At 51.7% G+C, this 18494-nt stretch overlaps 1 protein-coding gene across 2 annotated transcripts in view; it reads left to right on the top strand.

Annotated features, from left to right (window-relative positions):
- The window catches only part of gfra4a (GDNF family receptor alpha 4a), a 232649-nt gene extending 215791 nt beyond the window's left edge, over positions 1 to 16858 (top strand). For both annotated transcript variants that reach the window (XM_038793212.1, XM_038793213.1), the window contains exon 8: positions 16070 to 16858. In XM_038793212.1, the coding sequence (XP_038649140.1) occupies positions 16070 to 16210 (141 nt within the window). In that variant the 3' untranslated portion in view covers positions 16211 to 16858. The remainder of the gene's footprint in view (positions 1 to 16069) is intronic.
- Positions 16859 to 18494: the final 1636 nt, after the last annotated feature.

Raw genomic sequence — 18494 nt, 5'->3', positions numbered from 1 at the left:
GATCCAAGCTGACAAGAAGAGGTATTGCACCTCATCTTGAGCTTGATCTGATGCTTGATCTGAGCCAAAAAGCCGAGACAGGGATGAAGGGAAAATCCTGCATGGCCGTGGGAAAGAGAAGGGAAGTGAGATTAATTGAATCACTTTCAAAGGAGACCTTGTGGTGCAGTGATAGCACCCTTACCGCTGGACTGAAAACTCTAGCTTTGAGTCCAACAACAGGTCCTGTTGGCCACAGAAGGGATGTTCATAATACGGTTCAACAGGCTGATAATCAGCAAGGGACTCTTTCCATCACTATTCCCCAAAGTGCTAAAAAGAAAAATGTGGGCGTGAAGATATGCTTTTAAAAATAACCTTCCAAGGGTTGGAACAAGCACAATAGGCCAAATAGCCTTTTTTTGTGCTTTCATTCTATAACAGATTGAATTATAGATAAGTAGTGGAAGAAAGGAGTAAACAGATAAACATAGACTGATAAATGGACAGATAGCAATTGCCTGATTTATTTATAGGCGTTGAGTTAGACCCAATGAGAGATTAATAGATAAACAGAGGTAGAAAAGATTTATTGGCGGATTGATATATGGTTAGATAACAAGGCAAACTGATGCTGGTGAGATAGATAAGTCTTCTTCAGGTGCCATGTTTTACAGCGTCGGTGATCATGGCTCTCCAACTTTCACTGGCCGAGATAGCAGCCTCCATCTTGGTGTTGTTCTCAAATCTAGTACCTGTTCTTCTTAAACTGTCAGCCTATTTGCTGCTTTGTGTCTATCCGGCTCTGTTGCCTTCAGTTTCGCCAGTCATTACCAGATATTCTACTATATCTCTCCTAGGTACGTTCCCAAGGAGTTGTAGCTACCTCTTAGTGATCATTTGCAAAAGTTCTTCCTGTTGCCTTTCTTCAAAACTTCCTGATTAGTTGAACATGTTGTCAAATAAATCCCCGCCAGACATCTCAGATACCATCAGCGCGATTCATTGGACTCAAGTTAAAACCTGCAGTGCCGACAAAGGCCCCGCTATTCAACGGCACTTTGCTGATTTTTGGCCTTGGCGAGGAACTCAGTTAGATCACTCTATAAGTCATTTCAATGCAGGAAGACTAGTTGTGGATGAGGCTGCCATTTGTAACGGCATCTCCGATTTATCAATCCCCCCACCCCCCACCCCCCACAACCTCACCATGGCCTCTGGACACCCCAATTTATTTCTTCCAGGGTCCTTGAGCCCCCCCAACACCCCATCGCTTATGGGCAAGGACCCCCGGGCCCAGCCCGCCACAGGTAACCTGGGCACTGCCAGCCTGGCTGTGCCATCTTGCCATCCTGGCAGTGTCAGGGTGGCACTGCCAGGGTGCCCAGGTGGCAGTGTCAAGGTACCATGGGGCTGGGGGAGCACCCCTCCCAGTGCCCGACCACCTGGGGGCCTCAACCCCCCCCCAGTGAGATCCCCTCCCACCCGAGGTGCCATCACGACTGGTTCATGACATTGTGAACCAGTACCAATTGGTGCCCGGTTGAGGCCTTGCTGACGAGGCCAGTCAATCCCGTCTGGGCCCCAGGTGAATTGGGCAAGCGCAGATCTAATGGTTCATTAAATTTGCACGCCTGGATCTTGCCCAGCGAGAGCGATCACGATGCCTGGTGAGATTCCATTGAATCCCGCAAGATGTTTAGAACATCGCGAATCTTGCGAGGCCTCTCGTGAGATCCAAAGGACTCGTCCTGATACCAAGTTGGGTGTGACGAGGCCGCTGAATCGCGTCCTATATCTCTGATGATTGTAATTTATCTTCCCTTGTCTTGCCTAACAAAGTATGATTGTAGCGGAGAAGGAGGCCATTCAGCCACTGGCTCTCCAAATGATCCAACTTCTCCTCGTAATCCTGAATATTGCACCTTTTCAGGTAACAGTGTAATTCCCTTTAAATGCTTCAATGGAACCTGCCTCCAGCACACTCTCAGGCAGTGCATTCCACACCTTGTGTGAAATAATATTTCCACGTGTCGCTTTTGCTTCTTATACTAATTGCTTTAAATCTGTCTATCATTCTCCATTCTGGCACAGTGGGAAGTTTCTCCCGGTCTAATGTATCCAGACCCCTCCATGATTTTGAATACCTCGACCAAATCTCCTCTCAGCCACCTTGTCAATCTCCTCTCAGCTTCATATTCTAATTTCTAATTTTTCCAACCGTATCGTAATGTTGACCGACCATAGCATTTTAGTGATCTCATCTGGTTTCCATAGAGATGTTCTTACTCCTAAAGAGGTCTGACATTTTTGAGAAGGTTTGCACGTTAGATAAGACAGATGGTTAATAATAATAATAACCGCCTATTGTCACAAGTAGGCTTCAATGAAGTTACTGTGAAAAGCCCCTTGTCGCCACATTCCGGCGCCTGTTCTGGTTGGCTGGTACAGGAAGTGAACCCGCGCTGCTGGTCTTGTTCTGTATTACAAGCCAGCTGTTTAGCCCACTGTGCTAAACCAGCCCCTAGTGAATGCTGTGTTATTGTACTATTCATAAAGAGCCTGGGACTAATTGTTTTGTGAATCCTGGGGTGCCACTGTCACTGATGAGCTACAATCATGTGACAAGTAACATTGTATCTGCCTTCCAACGACATGGAGGACAGACCCAGCATTTTAAGCCGAAAGTGTGATTATTTCTTACTTGCGGGAACCATGGTGGCTGTGGCTGTCTGTGACTAGAAATCCAAACATCTTAAATTAGATTTAAAACTTTGTGAATCGTGCAAGAACAAAATGGTGGCTGCAGCAATAAACAGGGAGCTGCAGCCGATGATGAATTGGGAAGCTGATGATCTCGAAGAGGCATTTGAGAAGTTTGAACAGAATTGCAGGAATAGAAGTGTTGCTTTCTAAAAGGCACTAGTGCGGAGGAAAGGCACAGCTACAAAATCAGCGACAGAAGGTAAAGGGTTAAATTTATTTAGTAGTCGGGAGCTAAGTAAAGACAACAGCGAAAACCTAGATAAAATCTTTGAAGATTCAGCATGGTTTTTCCAGCCAAAGTCAGATCAACTGGTATGAATTTCAAGGTCTGAGGCAGGAATCGGGTGAGCCTGTTGCCAATTTCATTAAGATTTAAAAATGCAGCCATAAAACATATTTAAGGACATAGATAGAAGGCTGGTAGAGTTCTTTTGGAGCTCTGCACACTGTGAAGTACAAAAATATTTAATTGGACAGGACCAGCTCACACTATCACAGACTGTAGACACCGCCAGAGCACATGAAGCCATAAATGGACAGGTGAAGAAAGCTGACTACCCAAACAACTGCCTTTCAGTTAGGTCAAGAGAAAGGGTTGATGCAGTGAAATAGCAGTAAAAGAATGCATACCAGATAGAGAAAGACTTGCAAGAGCTGTGGACGACTACACGGGTTCACAGACAGAAGGAAATATCCTGCACATGGATCAAATTGAAGAACTTGTGGAAAGCCCAATCACTGGGGGAAACTTATGCCGAACAAAGAAAGAAAATAGTAAACCAGTTGTGATGATATGATCTGCATACTCGTCTGCCATTGGGCCAGAACGTCGGCTTACCATTGGCCCTGGTCGGTCATGTGCCTCTCGACCGATTGGCCGAGAGGCTGAGTTAACTACGCCTCTATCAACGAGGTATAAATGCTCAGAAACCTGACGATCGTCCCTTTCCACTGTAGACGATCGCCAGGCTGTGTTCTAGTTAATTAAAGCCTGACTTTGGTAAATCACTCGCCTCACGTGCAATCGATGGTGCATCAATTTAATTAACTACAACTTTGAAGATGGAGTTCCACATCAAGCCCGAATGCCTCCGCATCAGCCCGCAAACTCCGAACTCTACAGAACTTTTCAAACTCTGGCTGACTTGCCTCGAAGGGTTTCTGGCATCTACAACCACCCCCCCCCCACCGGGGCACAGAAGCTGCACGTCCTCCACTCCAGCGTGGGTATTGATGCTTACTCAATAATCGAAGACGAAACAGATTATGATGACGCTATACAAAAGCTAAAAGGACAATTCATCAAACCGACCAACAGGGTATTCGCTCGACATCTGCTGGCCACCAGAAAGCAGGTCCCCGGTGAGTCTCTAGACCAATACGCCCGGGCCCTCTGTGCCCTGGGGAGAGGTTGCGCCTGTGAAGCGGTGTCCGCTACAGAGCACATGGAGCTACTCGTCAGAGACGCTTACGTGGCTGGGATGCTGTCTCCCGTGATCCGCCAGCGGATGCTGGAAAGAGACGAACTCAGTTTAACGGAGACGCTGACTCTCTCCGCCTCCCTGGAGGTCGCAGATCTAAGCGCTCGCACCTATGACCCTGGCCAGGCCGCCTCCTGGCACGCTTCCCACCAGCTACCCACCGCTCCCGGCCTCCCTCAGGCTTGTGCCGCGGGGCGACCCGATAAATCCGCGGGGCCCCGCTGCTACTTTTGTGGGTACGCTAAGCACCCTCGCTCGCGCTGCCCAGCCCGCTCCGCCCTCTGTAAGAGCTGCGGTAAGAAGGGTCACTACTCCACGGTCTGCCAGGCCAAAACGCTGGCTGCAGCGTTTCTGGAAGCTGCACAGCATTCTCCCCCCCCTCCCCCAGGCCTCTGCAAACGGCCTGTGTGCCTCCCTCTCTCCTCCAGGGCCCCTCCAGCCGCTCCCGACTCGCGCCCCGCCGGCCGACATGTGCACCTCCCCGGCCCCTCCAGGCCTCTGCCTGCCCGCCGCGCACGTTTCTCCCCCCCGCCCCCGGGCCCCGGCGCCCGACCGGCTCGCCTCTCCGGGCCCCCCTGGTCCCTGCCTGCCCGCAGCGGCCCTGCTTCCCCCGCTCCCGGACCCCGGCTCCCCCCACCCCCGGGCCCCGGCGCCCGACCGGCTCGCCTCTCCGGCCCCCCCCGGTCCCTGCCTGCCCGCAGCGCGACTCGGCTCCCCCCACCCCCGGCCCCCCGCACCATGCCCGCGCGCCTTACCTCCTCCCACAGCTGATGCACCTAGCCGGCGTCCTGGAGCCGGCCTGCGCGCCTCTCCGCTCACAGCGCCGGCAACGCTAGTTCCGCCTCCAGCGGCCACGAGGGCTTCCTGGGCGCCGCCATCTTGGGGTGCCGACCCCACGTGCGGGTCCTGGGCGCCGCCATCTTGGGGAACAGACCTCACCTGGGGATCCTGGCCACCGGCTTCCACATCTGCCACGCAAGGTCCCTCCAGCATGGAATCGGACAGCGACGACGGATTTTCTCCACGGCTCGCGGCCGTTCACCCCACATATGGATCCTGGCCACCGACTTCCACATCTGCCACGCAAGGTCCCTCCAGCATGGAATCGGACAGCGACGACGAATTTTCTCCACGGCTCGCGGCCGTTCAGCTCGACCAGTCTCATCCACGCACGCTCGCCAAAACGACTACGCTGATCCACCTCAACGGCCACAAGACGGACTGCCTGCTGGACTCCGGGAGCACGGAAAGCTTCGTTCACCCTGACACGGTAAGACGCTGCGCGCTCCCTGTCCATCCCGTAACACGCAAAATCGGTTTAGCCTCAGGTTCGCACTCCGTCCACATCACCGGGTGCTGCATCGCGGACCTCACGGTCCAAGGGAAGGTTTTTAAAAATTATAAATTCCTTGTCCTCCCTGACCTTTGCGCACCGGCACTCCTAGGACTGGACTTCCAGTGCAACCTGCAGAGCTTGACTTTTCAATTCGGCGGCCCTATACCCCCCCTCACTGTCTGCAGCCTCGCGTCCCTCAAAGTGGACCCTCCCTCCCTGTTTGCTAACCTCACCCCCGATTGCAAACCCGTCGCCACACGGAGCAGACGGTACAGCGCCCAGGACCGATCCTTCATCAGGTCCGAGGTCCAGAGGTTGCTGACGGAAGGGGTCATCGAGGCCAGCAACAGTCCCTGGCGAGCCCAAGTGCTGGTGGTCCGGACGGGGGAGAAAAACCGGATGGTCATCGATTACAGCCAAACCATCAATCGGTTTACGCAACTGGACGCGTATCCTCTCCCCCGTATCTCTACCATGGTAAACGAGATCGCGAGATACAAGGTCTTCTCAACTGTGGACCTTAAGTCCGCTTACCACCAGCTCCCCATCCGCGCGAGTGACCGACTGTACACCGCGTTCGAGGCTGACGGGCGCCTCTACCACTTCCTTAGGGTTCCGTTTGGTGTCACGAATGGGGTCTCGGTCTTCCAACGGGAGATGGACCGAATGGTCGACAAGTACGGATTACAGGCTACCTTCCCGTACCTTGATAATGTCACCATCTGCGGCCACGACCAGCAGGACCATGACGCCAACCTCCAGAAATTCCTCCAAACCGCAAAACTCCTTAACCTCACGTACAATAAGGATAAATGCGTGTTCAGCACCGACCGCCTAGCCATCCTCGGCTACGTAGTGCGTAACGGAGTGATAGGCCCCGATCCCGAACGCATGCGCCCCCTGATGGAACTCCCTCTCCCCAATACCCCCAAATCCCTCAAACGCTGCCTGGGGTTTTTTCGCATACTACGCCCAATGGGTTCCCAACTACGCGGACAAGGCCCGTCCCCTCATGCAAACCACGACCTTCCCGCCGTCGACGGAGGCCTGTCAGGCCTTTAGCCGCATCAAAGCGGACATCGCAAAGGCCACGATGCGCGCCATCGACGAGGCCCTCCCCTTCCAGGTCGAGAGCGACGCATCTGAAGTAGCTCTGGCGGCCACCCTGAACCAAGCGGGCAGACCCGTGGCCTTCTTCTCCAGAACCCTCCAGGCTTCCGAACTCCGCCACCCCTCTGTGGAAAAGGAAGCCCAGGCCATAGTCGAAGCCGTGCGACATTGGAGGCACTATTTGGCCGGCAGGAGGTTTACCCTCCTCACAGACCAACGGTCAGTAGCCTTCATGTTTGATAATGCACAAAGGGGCAAGATCAAAAATGACAAGATTTTACGGTGGCGGATCGGGTTGTCCACGTACAACTATGATATCTTGTATCGTCCTGGGAAGCTCAATGAGCCTTCCGATGCCCTGTCCCGCGGTACCTGCGCCAGCGCGCAGATAGACCGCCTCCGCTCCCTCCACGCAGACCTCTGCCATCCAGGGGTGACCCGTCTCTACCATTTCATTAAGACCCGCAACCTGCCTTTCTCCATCACGGAAGTCAGGACAGTAACCCGTGACTGCCACATCTGCGCCGAGTGCAAACCGCCCCGAGCGCGCACACCTGATCAAAGCATCCCGCCCCTTTGAACGTCTCAGCATTGACTTCAAGGGGCCCCTTCCCTCTAACAACCGCAACATTTACTTCCTGGCGGTTGTCGACGAACACTCCCGCTTCCCCTTTGCCATTCCCTGTCCCGACATGACCACATCGACCGTCATTAAGGCCCTCCTCTCCATCTTCTCCCTGTTTGGCTACCCCGAGTACATTCACAGCGACCGGGGGTCCTCATTTATGAGCGACGAGCTGCGTCAATTCCTGCTCGACAGGGGCATCGCCTCTAGCAGGACGACCAGCTATAACCCTCGGGGTAACGGACAGGTCGAGCGGGAGAATGGTACCATCTGGAAGACCATACTACTGGCCCTCCGGTCCAGAGATCTCCCTATTTCCCGATGGCAAGAGGTGCTCCCCGATGCGCTGCACTCTATCCGCTCACTGCTCTGTACTGCTACTAATCAGACACCTCATGAACGTCTTCTTGTTTTCCCCAGGAAGTTGTCCTCCGGATCCCCTCTCCCGACGTGGCTGGTCACCCCCGGACCCATCTTGCTCCGGAAGCATTTGCGGGTGCACAAGTCCGACCCGTTGGTGGAGCATGTCCAGTTACTCCACGCTAACCCGCAGTACGCGTATGTGGAGCACCCCGACGGTCGGCAGGACACGGTCTCCCTCCGGGACCTGGCACCCGCCGGCGTGCAGCCCCCCCCCACCACAGACCCCCCCTCCCCTTTTTCACCCCAGCACCCCACTCAGCTTCCCCATCCCTCATCCATGGCGTCTCCGCGGCCAGCTCAGGTGACGGAGACTACTCGAAGTCTATCGCTCCCGGACTCCAGGACATCAGCAGGACCATCAGCCGATCCGACGACACCTCCTCCACTACGGCGCTCGGCCAGGACGTCAAGGACCACCAAACGACTGATCGAATCCTTCTAGAGTTCTACGGTCCCATGGACTTCCTTTTGTAAATATTGTTATGTCTGGGCCAGTGGCAAGCCCCCAAATTCGACAAGGGTACGGAGAGAAAATTATTCTCCCGACGGCTACTCATATCATCAGTTCTTCCCCCCCCCCCCCACCCCGGGTCTCGTTCACACACACACCCCCCGCCTTCCTTCTCCGTAAGGGGTGAATGTAATGATATGATCTGCATACTCGTCTGCCATTGGGCCAGAACGTCGGCTTACCATTGGCCCTGGTCGGTCATGTGCCTCTCGACCGATTGGCCGAGAGGCTGAGTTAACCACGCCTCTATCAACGAGGTATAAATGCTCAGAAGCCTGACGATCGTCCCTTTCCACTGTAGACGATCGCCAGGCTGTGTTCTAGTTAATTAAAGCCTGACTTTGGTAAATCACTCGCCTCACGTGCCATCGATGGTGCATCACCAGTTATCAGAGATAGACATCAAGGCAAATCAGAGGTGAAGTGAACCAAAGCATTCACACCCTGGAAAATGACGATGAGAACATTAGGGAAGTATGGTAGCATAGTGATTAGCACTGTGGCGCCAGGGTTCCAGGTTCGATTCCCCGCTGGGCCACTGTCTGTGCGGAGTCAACACGTTGTCCCCGTGTCTGCGTGAGTTTCCTCCGGGTGCTCCAGTTTCCTCCCACAGTCCAAAGACGTGCATGGTGGACTGGCCATGCTAAATTGTTCCTTAGTGTCCAAAAATGTTAGGAGGTTGGGTTGGGGGATGGGTGGAAGTGAGGGCTTAAGTGGGTCGGTGCAGACTCGATGGGCCGAATGGCCTCCTTCTGCACTGATTGTTCTATGTCTATGTCTACAACACAAGAGGTATAGGAACCATACAACAGCCTGAAATGGCTGGATGTGACAGCTCCCAGAATAAAGAAATTCAAGCAATAACCATTCAGATCAGGGAGACGGCGAGAAATTATTCCAAAAAATTGACCTGAATCTGAAGTTTGATACTGCAGCACAGAGCAACACAATCACTCTTTTTTTTTTTTTTTATAAATGTTTTTATTCAGTTTTCGTATTTTATATTGAACAAATTACAAATTGTTAGGAGAGAGAAAAAAAAAACAAACAAAAACAAACACGCAAAAATTAACATACATATTTACAGGTAAGCATCTTCGTAGTAGTAACTGCGCCCCCCCCCCCCCCCCCCCCCCCCTCAACATGTTTATTTAGCTTGGTTTTGGGCCTTAGCTAGCCATCGAACCCCCGTAACGAACCTGTAGCCCCCCCCCCCTCCCGCTACCTTCCCCCGACTATTCTTCCTCTTGTACATTGGCCACAAATAGGTCCCGGAACAGTTGCATGAATGGCTCCCACGTTCTGTGGAAGCCGTCGTCCGACCCTCGGATGGCAAATTTGATTTTCTCCATTTGGAGAGATTCCGAGAGGTCGGACAGCCAGTCCGCAGCTCTGGGCGGTGCTGCTGACCGCCAGCCAAACAGGATTCTACGGCGGGCGATCAGGGAGGCAAAGGCAAGGGCGTCCGCCCTCCTCCCCAGGAATAGATCTGGCTGTTCTGAAACCCCGAAGACCGCCACTATCGGGCATGGCTCCACCCTCACTCCCACCACTTTGGACATTACCTCGAAGAAGGCTGTCCAGTACTCCACGAGTCTGGGGCAGGACCAGAACATGTGGGCGTGGTTGGCCGGGCCTCTTTGGCACCGTTCACATCTGTCTTCCACCTCCGGGAAGAACCTACTCATACGGGTTCTTGTTAAGTGGGCTCTGTGTACCACTTTTAGTTGCGTCAGGCTGAGCCTTGCGCACGTGGAGGTGGAGTTGACCCTATGCAGTGCTTCGCTCCAGAGTCCCCACCCGATCTCCATCCCCAGGTCGTCCTCCCATTTCCTCCTTGTTGCGTCCAGTACGGTGTCGTCCCTATCTACCAGTCGGTCATACATGTCACTACAGTTCCCTTTCTCTAGGATACTTGCGTCCAGTAGGTCTTCCAGTAGTGTCTGTCGTGGCGGTTGTGGGTACGTCCTTGTCACACAATCACTTTTAAACTATACCAGAAGATCCTTCCGGAAAATTTTCAAAAAATGGTTACCCAAAGAGAGAGACTCTGAAACTGAGCCTCATCATGTGAATGGCGTGGGTGAAACAGAGATTCAACAGCGAGTAACAACCCAAATTGGAGGAACAGGTATGTTCTATGTCACTGAAACAGTTGCTCCTGCTATTCTGGGGAGTTGAGTCCCAGCTGCAGCCGATCTCAGTAAAAACATGAGGTAAAAAGAAAATCACAGCCATTTCCAAGATGGAGGCTCCAGGGTGGATGGAAGCCCCAGGAGACAAGGTAGAGCTGAAAAATTTCCTTGACTTGATCCAGTACATGAATTGCTTCATAACGCGTGTCAGAACACACAGCAAATCTAGGTGGTCAGAATCATGAGAGGGCTTTCAACAAACCGTATACAGGGAAACAACAGTTACTCTGCAAGTAGATGCTTCTACAATAGGACTGGGAACAAGAAGGAAAGCATTTGTGTTCAAAGTTCTAACATCAGCTGAGGCCAGATAAGCCAATATAGAAAGAGAGCTCTTGGCAGTCGCGTATGGATATGAGAAATTACTTAAATATCACCAAGGAATATCACCAAGTTCCTCGTGGAAAGTGATTATCATCCACTGGAGCAAATCTACAAGAAAAATCTGTGCAGAGCCCCAGCAAGACTGTAGAGGTTACTCGTGAGGCAGCAGAGATATGATTTCACTCTAAAATACAAGCCAGGAAGAGAAATGGTGCTGGCAAATGCGCTCAGTTGTCACCACAGGAGAAACACAAGACAAAAGATCAAGATTGGTATCTCAAAAAGTTCCCTTTTACCCAAGAGGTGAAAGAGTTGAGAATTACTTCAATCACCTCAGCAGTATAAGTTCTGTTCATGGAGCAAGGATTTCCTGAAAGGATGTGACAATGGAACCCAATTCACCTCCAGCGAATTGAAAGAATGCGCTGAACAGCATGGGTTCAACATCATCGCCACATCACCAAGAGGACGTGGGTTTATAGAAGGACACGTCCAGACAGTCTAGAAATCACTCCCAAACTGCTGAGAGACAGGCAAAGAGACAAATCTCACCTTATCACTCTGACTGGATTCGCTATTAAAAATGGAGCAAAACCTTTGTTTTAAAAGTGTAATTTGTAAAACCTGGACTGGATTTCAGAATGCAAACCGCAAAGAGAAAACACGATAACGAGAGAAGATTTTAAAGCATGTATTTGGGAGTGGAGCTTGGAAACTCACATGTAATCATCATCTGGGGGGGTTCTGAGGATGTATTCACCTACATTCACTTGAGGTTCAAAACAGAGTGCATATATTTGACCACAGTTATCTTGTGTTAATGAGACCATTGTATCTTAAGACGTACCTAGTAATCCATATTAATCTTTAAATGTGTATTTGTAAAAGTGTATTGTATAATAATCCAACTTTTCATATTTAATAAATGCTTTTTCTTGTTCTTAAAAACAATTAGTGGTCCTACAACTCATCCTCTATGTTTTTTTTAAAATAAAAGTTACGGGGCTCGATTCTCCGCCCACCAAGCCGGGTGGGAGAATAGCGGGAGGGCCTCCTGAAATTTTTCATGCCCTCCCGCTATTCTCCCCCCCCACGCCCGACCCACGCCACGAATCGCCGCAAAGACGGCGAGCGGCGATTCTCCGAGGCCGATGGGCCGAGCGGCCGGGCCTTCACGGCCGTTTCAACAAGGCAGCAAACACACCTGCTCGCTGCCGTCGTGAAACGGGTGGCAGATGCCCGTTTGGGGCATCTGGGGGCCCGATTGGCACGGCAGTACCACGGCCGTGCCAAGGGGGGCATAGGCCCGCGATCGTTGCCCACCGATCGCGGGCCGTGCGTCTGTAACGGACGCACTCTTTTCCCTCCGCCGCCCCTCAAGATCAAGCCGCAACCTCTTGCGGGGCGGCTGAGGGAAAAGACGCCAACTGCGCACGCGCGGTTTGGCGTTGTCCAACCTGCGCATGTGCGGCCGACATCATCGGCCGCGTCAGCCGGCGTGACGCTTGACGTACGGGGCCGCGCTCCTAGCCGCGCCCGGGGGGGGGGAGAATCGACCCCGGAAGTGGGCGTGAAGGCTGCCGTGGGTCACGGCCTGTCCCACGGCAGCCTTTACGATTCTCCGCATTTGCGGAGAATCTCGCCCACGATCTTTTGAGCCAAGGTTCCATTCTGAGATCTTCCTGTCCAGTTTTCACATCAGCTGGGTGATGGAACCATCAATTCAGCGAACACGTGTAGTTGGATCTGAACAGAGGCTTTAATACACTTACAATAGAACCAGCCTATTCATCGTTGAACTCCAGATGACTGGCAGGCTGTCTCTAAGGCACTGATCTTTATACATCGGTCCCAGGCGGAGGAGTCCTGGGCGGAGCCAAGGGAGGAGCCCAGTACAAACTCTCGCGTACTCCCAGAGCGTCTCCCCCTGGTGGTCGGATAGTGCAACTGCACTTACAATGGTTGATAGTGAACATATATACACGGGTTTATATTGGCAACTATATACAGCATTGATCTTAGAACGGGTAGATAACGAACATATATACATGGAGTGATATTGGCAACTATATAGTGTGAATCACATTCACCACACTGGGATCATAACAGAATATGTATTCAGGGATGCCACATTTCACTGCTGCACTAGACATAAAGTCATAGAATCATAGAATTTACAGTGCAGGAGGCCATTCAGCCCATCGAGTCTGCACCGATGGAAAGAGCACCCAACTTAAGCCCACACCTCATTCCCGTACCCGAGCAACCCCTTTGGATACTAAGGGCAATTTAGCATGGCCAATCCACCTAACCCGCACATCTTTGGACTGTGAGAGGAAACCTTAGCTCCCGGAGGAAACCCAATCAGACACAAGGAGAACATGCAGACACCGCACAGAGTCATAGAATCATATAGCACAGAAAAGGCCATTTGGCCTATCGCATCTGCTCCGGTCATGTGCCACATAAAAATGTCTATCAGCCTCATGGAGAGCTGTAAGAAATACGCTCGATGAAGCTCCAGCCTTTTGAGTCCAAAGTGTGATTATTTCTAACATGGAAACCAGAAGACATAACACTGAGACAAATACGCAGATAGATGGACATGCATGGTCAACTTTCAAAAGGAAATTGGGTATATATTGTCAATAGGGTGGATCACTATGCTGTGTTTTACGGATCGTCCCGTAATCGAGACGACTGCCCTGAGTCCTGGTCAGTGGCGTGCAGAGGGGGGGGGGCGACGGTGCGTTGGCCCCGGGCATCCCTTGGATGGGGGCAGCGGCGTGCAGAGAATTGATCGCGCCTGCGCACCACGGTCGGCCGGAGCGCGCCTGCGCACCGCGGTCGGCCGGAGCGCGCCTGCACACCGCGGTCGGCCGGAGCGCACCTGCACACCGCGGTCGGCCGGAGTGCACCTGCACACCGCGGTCGGCCGGAGCGCGCCTGCACACCACGGTCGGCCGGAGCACGCCTGCACACCACGGTCGGCCGGAGCACGCCTGCGCACCGCGGTCGGCCGGAGCGCGCCTGCACACCGCGGTCGGCCGGAGCGCACCTGCACACCGCGGTCGGCCGGAGCGCACCTGCACACCGCGGTCGGCCGGAGTGCACCTGCACACCGCGGTCGGCCGGAGCACGCCTGCACACCACGGTCGGCCGGAGCACGCCTGCGCACCGCGGTCGGCCGGAGCGCGCCTGCACACCGCGGTCGGCCGGAGCGCACCTGCACACCGCGGTCGGCCGGAGCGCACCTGCACACCGCGGTCGGCCGGAGCACGCCTGCGCACCGCGGTCGGCCGGAGCGCGCCTGCACACCGCGGTCGGCCGGAGCGTGCCCGCGCACCGCGGTCGCCGCTGGTGAAGAGGCGGCTTTCCACTCGGCGCAAATTCTCCCGAATCGACAGCAATGCCACCATGGGTGCGTTTTCTTTATTCTTTATCTTTATCTTTTGATCCATTTTAAAACTCTTCTCTGCACCCTCTCTATAGCTGTCAACTTACTAAACTGTCGTGCCCAGAATTTGACATTTGGGCCAGGGGCACCCATTTGGGACAGAACCAGTATTTTATAAAGATTCATCATGGCCTCTTAACTTTTGCCCTCTTACCCTTTATACTTAAAGCCCAGGGTCCTATAAATGGGAGATTCTCAGAGACTTGACTGCAAGCTGCTGGAGCTCGGATCTTGAACAGAGCTTTTGGGCGCAATTCTCCGCACTCACGACGGTGCGGAGAATAGCGGGGTTCGTAAATTTTTACGGCCACGCTAGTCTGACGCCCTCCCGCTATTCTCCCCCCCCCCCCCCCCACGCCCGACTCCCGACACGAATCGCTGCCGCCGTTATTTTACGGCCAGCAGCGATTCTCAGCTGGCCAATGGGCCGAGTTCCCAGCCCTTTACGGCTGTTTTTACGAACGGCAAACACACCTGGTCTGGCCGTTCGTAAAAACGGCCGTAAAGTCCCGATTTTGAAAACCATGGCACCGATTGGCACGGCAGTACCACGGCCGTGCCAAGGGTGCCATGGGCCCGCGATCGGTGCCCACCGGGTCCGATTCCCGCGCGCTCTTTGTCCTTCCGCTGCCCCGCTGTATCACTTCGCGGGGCGGCTGAGGGGCATTACCGACCGTGCATGCGCGGGTTTCGTGCAAATGCGCGATGACGTCATCTGCGCATGCGCGGGTTGGAGTCTTCCAATCTGCGCATGCGCGGCTGACGTCATGTGACGCGTCAGCCGGCGTAAACTCTGGCAAGCGGGCTTAACGAAATTCGTTAAGCCCGCGATGCCAGAGTTCACGGCCGCGGCATGCTAGCCCCGACCGGGGACCAGAATCGGTTCCCGGTCGGGGAGGGGGAGGCTGGCGTCAAACCCGCCCGGATTTTACGCCAGCCTTACGATTTCTCCCTGTCTGGGAGAATCGCGCCCTTTATATCTGGATTTGGGGACCCTTTATGCACTGGCATAGTGCAAAAACAGGCCCCACATGACCAGGGTTTTGTGAAGAAGAAGGGATCTGGAAATGTGTCGACTGTGAAAATTATATTTGTGGAAATTGGGTGAAGTAATGCCGTTGTTTGATGAGACTTGGTGCTAAAGCTTTAGAGAAATGAAGATGGAATTTGATTTGAAGAAGTTCAACGTTTTGAAGGATATTGTGGCTGAAATGAATGTGATACGTGCTGAATGGGCTGACTGAGAAATGTGTGAGATATGTCTTTGTATCTGCTATGTGTAATTTATCGGTCATATTATTGCAATTTTCCTGTTAATTCATGTTTAATTTACGTTGATTTTGGTGTGATTGCTAATATAAAAGATTACTGCTTTGTGACAGGAGGTATCATTTGGGGAAAAGAACTTAATAAATTTGATTGATTTATATTAAAATCGAATAAAGCGTTTATTTCATGTTTCATCTGTGTTTATATATTCAAAATGTTTTCCTTTCTCATAATATTTCTCAGTATATTAGGCCTTATACTTGAGTCTTTGGGGCATACAATCAAGATTTGCCCCGGGCATCACCAGACCTCTGCACGCCACTGGTCCTGGTTAGTATGTTGCCTGGGGAGGGGCAGTTCATCCTGAATTTCACACCTATAAATTTTGTGCATGCATGTTCGCAGTGCTCCTGGCTGCCCATTCATGTTAGCACAGGTTCCCCAGCGCCTCACCACCCCCTGGAGTTGGTCACCCTGATTGGCAAAGGAAAGTGTGTGCAGGGTTTGCAATAGCAGAGGAAGGAGGGGAACTCATTGGATAAGATTATATTTGATAGATGGTCTCATTCTGTTCTTCTGGTCTCTCCTTGCAGGTCGCTGACGAAAGGCCGCTGTGGCGCGACTCGACACGCTCAGCCTCAGAGGCCTTGGGCCTGGCGGTGGCTGTGAGCAGCCAAGCGGAATTGGTCTGGGCTCTGCTGCTCACCTCGATTCACCTTCACTTTGTAATGTGAACAATTCAGACACTGGGCTGGGAGGGTCCCCCATCAACCTCTGTCCACATACAAACATAATGTATATTAGCTTCATTCACCAACCCTCCAGGCCGAGAAAGATTTGGCATAAGAGACACAAGCAGTTTTGTGCCATCAGAACTCCATTTTGTTTTCAAACCGGGCGAACATTCTGAACCACCATCAGCCGGAAAGACTTCCATCGGGAACGCCATTTTGTGACGCACACATTTCTGGGGGAAGCCATTTTGAGAAGCACGCACTTCCGGGGAAACCATTTTGAGATGCGCCCACTTCTGCGGAAAGCCATTTTGAGACGCCCACTTCCTCCTGAGGGAGATCATAGCGGCCTGCATCAGTTGCTAACTTTCTGCACATCAGTCAGTGTCGACAATAACACCCAACAATAACAAGAATGATCCTTGGAGAACGACTGATCACACCGCCTTCTGAACGCAAAGATTTTTTTTTAAAGAAGAAAAGAGCAGCAGCTAAGCAACCAGTTGGAGGTTTAGTCTAACTTTTCCACTCTGGGTGGGGAAGGAAGCCCGTGGCCCTCAGCCAGACATCCCAGAGCTTTATTCTTTCCTTTTAAACTGTTTTCAAAGGTACTTGATTCACCACAATTAATTAAAAAACGATTTAAAAGTAGAAATAAGCGTCAATACCCATTTGGCAGTGTTGAAGGTCGAAACCTAATGAGCCATTTTCAATAGATGTAAAATATAGAGTATGAATTTAAAACCTGGTTATCCTTGTCAAATGTTAAGGAGCTGTTGAGTTAAAGAGGAGCTTGGCAGATTTATTTTTCACAAATTGCCACTTAGTTCCACTAAGGGTCACCAGGTAATTCTCATTGCCGTGGAAAATGAGGTATTCTAATACTTCAGACATGAAGTTGGGGGGGGGCACTAATTAATCAATATTGGCACAGGCTTGGGGACTCTTTGCAAACCTTCAGAGGCACATCTATAGGAAATCCCAACCCTCTCCTCCCATGTACTCAATTCTAAATAGATATCGTCGGCTACCCAGAGTAAAATAGTACTATCACTTTAGACACTTTTACCATTTTGCGGCAGGAAAGAATGGCTTACATTTAAATAACACCTGTCCCGAAGTACTTTACGACCAGCTAAGCACTTAGATTTCGATTTATTGTCACGTGTACCGAAGTACAGTGAAATGTATTTTTCTGTCTGCAGTCCAGGCAGAAGTACTTCTGAAGTAATAGGTGCTGTTAGACTAGGGAATGCAACAGTCAATGTGCACAAACAGCATCATGATGATGATCAGAGTTAATTTTAGCGATGTTGATTGAGGAATAAATTTTGGCAAGGCCACTAGGGCTAACTGCCCCACTCTTCGAAATAATGCTGTGGGATTTTTACATCCATGCGAGAAGGCAGACTGGGCCTTAGTTTGATGCCGCATCCAAAAGATTGCAGCTCCAGAGTGTCAACCTAGCATTTTGTGTTCAAGACTCTGAAATGGTACTTGAACCAATACTGTCTGATTCAGAGGTGAGAGTTCTGAACCACCGCTGATACTCCACAAAAATTACATCCAAACAATTTAAAATATAGAATTTTTGAGACAGTTTATTCACAGTCCAGCTCAGTTGAACAGAAATTTAAAGGCCTCGTCAATCGCCTTGAAAGCTTCCCTGTCGAGTACATGGACCACTAATATCAACGATAAGCTGTAAAGACTGTATTTTCTCTGCAGTAACACAGCGGGAGGTTTTATGCCATTGCGGAAAGATATTTACTGTTGCCCCATTAATTTGTCGTCTTAGGTGCGTTTTCTCTTTTTTACCCGACTGCTTGCTGACCAACTGGCTCTCAGTTCAGCAATGCCTCACATTTAAAATTCTCTTTGTTCAAATCCGCCCATAATCTTTCCCGTCTTATGTGTTGTGGTGGTATGACTAGGAGGTTTACGGTACCTCAGAGTAGTGCTGTCATTGGTGCAGAGGACTCGTTGCCCATTGGCTCAGGCAGGTCATGTGTCTCTCTGCCAATTGGCTGAGGTCAGTCAAGTGACTGCTCGCCGATTGGCCGAGAAGCCAGTAGCCCCTCCTACGAGGCGGGGTATAAGAACCCGTAGCAGCCGGCAGTCGGCCTTTCTCTGTAAGTCGACTGCTGGGCACACAACTAGTTCATTAAAGCCTGATATTTGGAACTTCTTCACGACTCCAGTCCAATTGATGGTGCATCGATTTAATAAACTAGAATTTGGAAATGGAGCTACGGATCAAACCAGACTGCCTCCGCGTCAGTCC

The sequence above is a fragment of the Scyliorhinus canicula genome, chromosome 3 (genome assembly GCF_902713615.1).
Source record: "Scyliorhinus canicula chromosome 3, sScyCan1.1, whole genome shotgun sequence".
NCBI classification, from domain to species: domain Eukaryota; kingdom Metazoa; phylum Chordata; class Chondrichthyes; order Carcharhiniformes; family Scyliorhinidae; genus Scyliorhinus; species Scyliorhinus canicula.
Note: the sequence above shows the minus strand (reverse complement) of the source record. Positions and strands in the feature narration are given on the sequence as shown.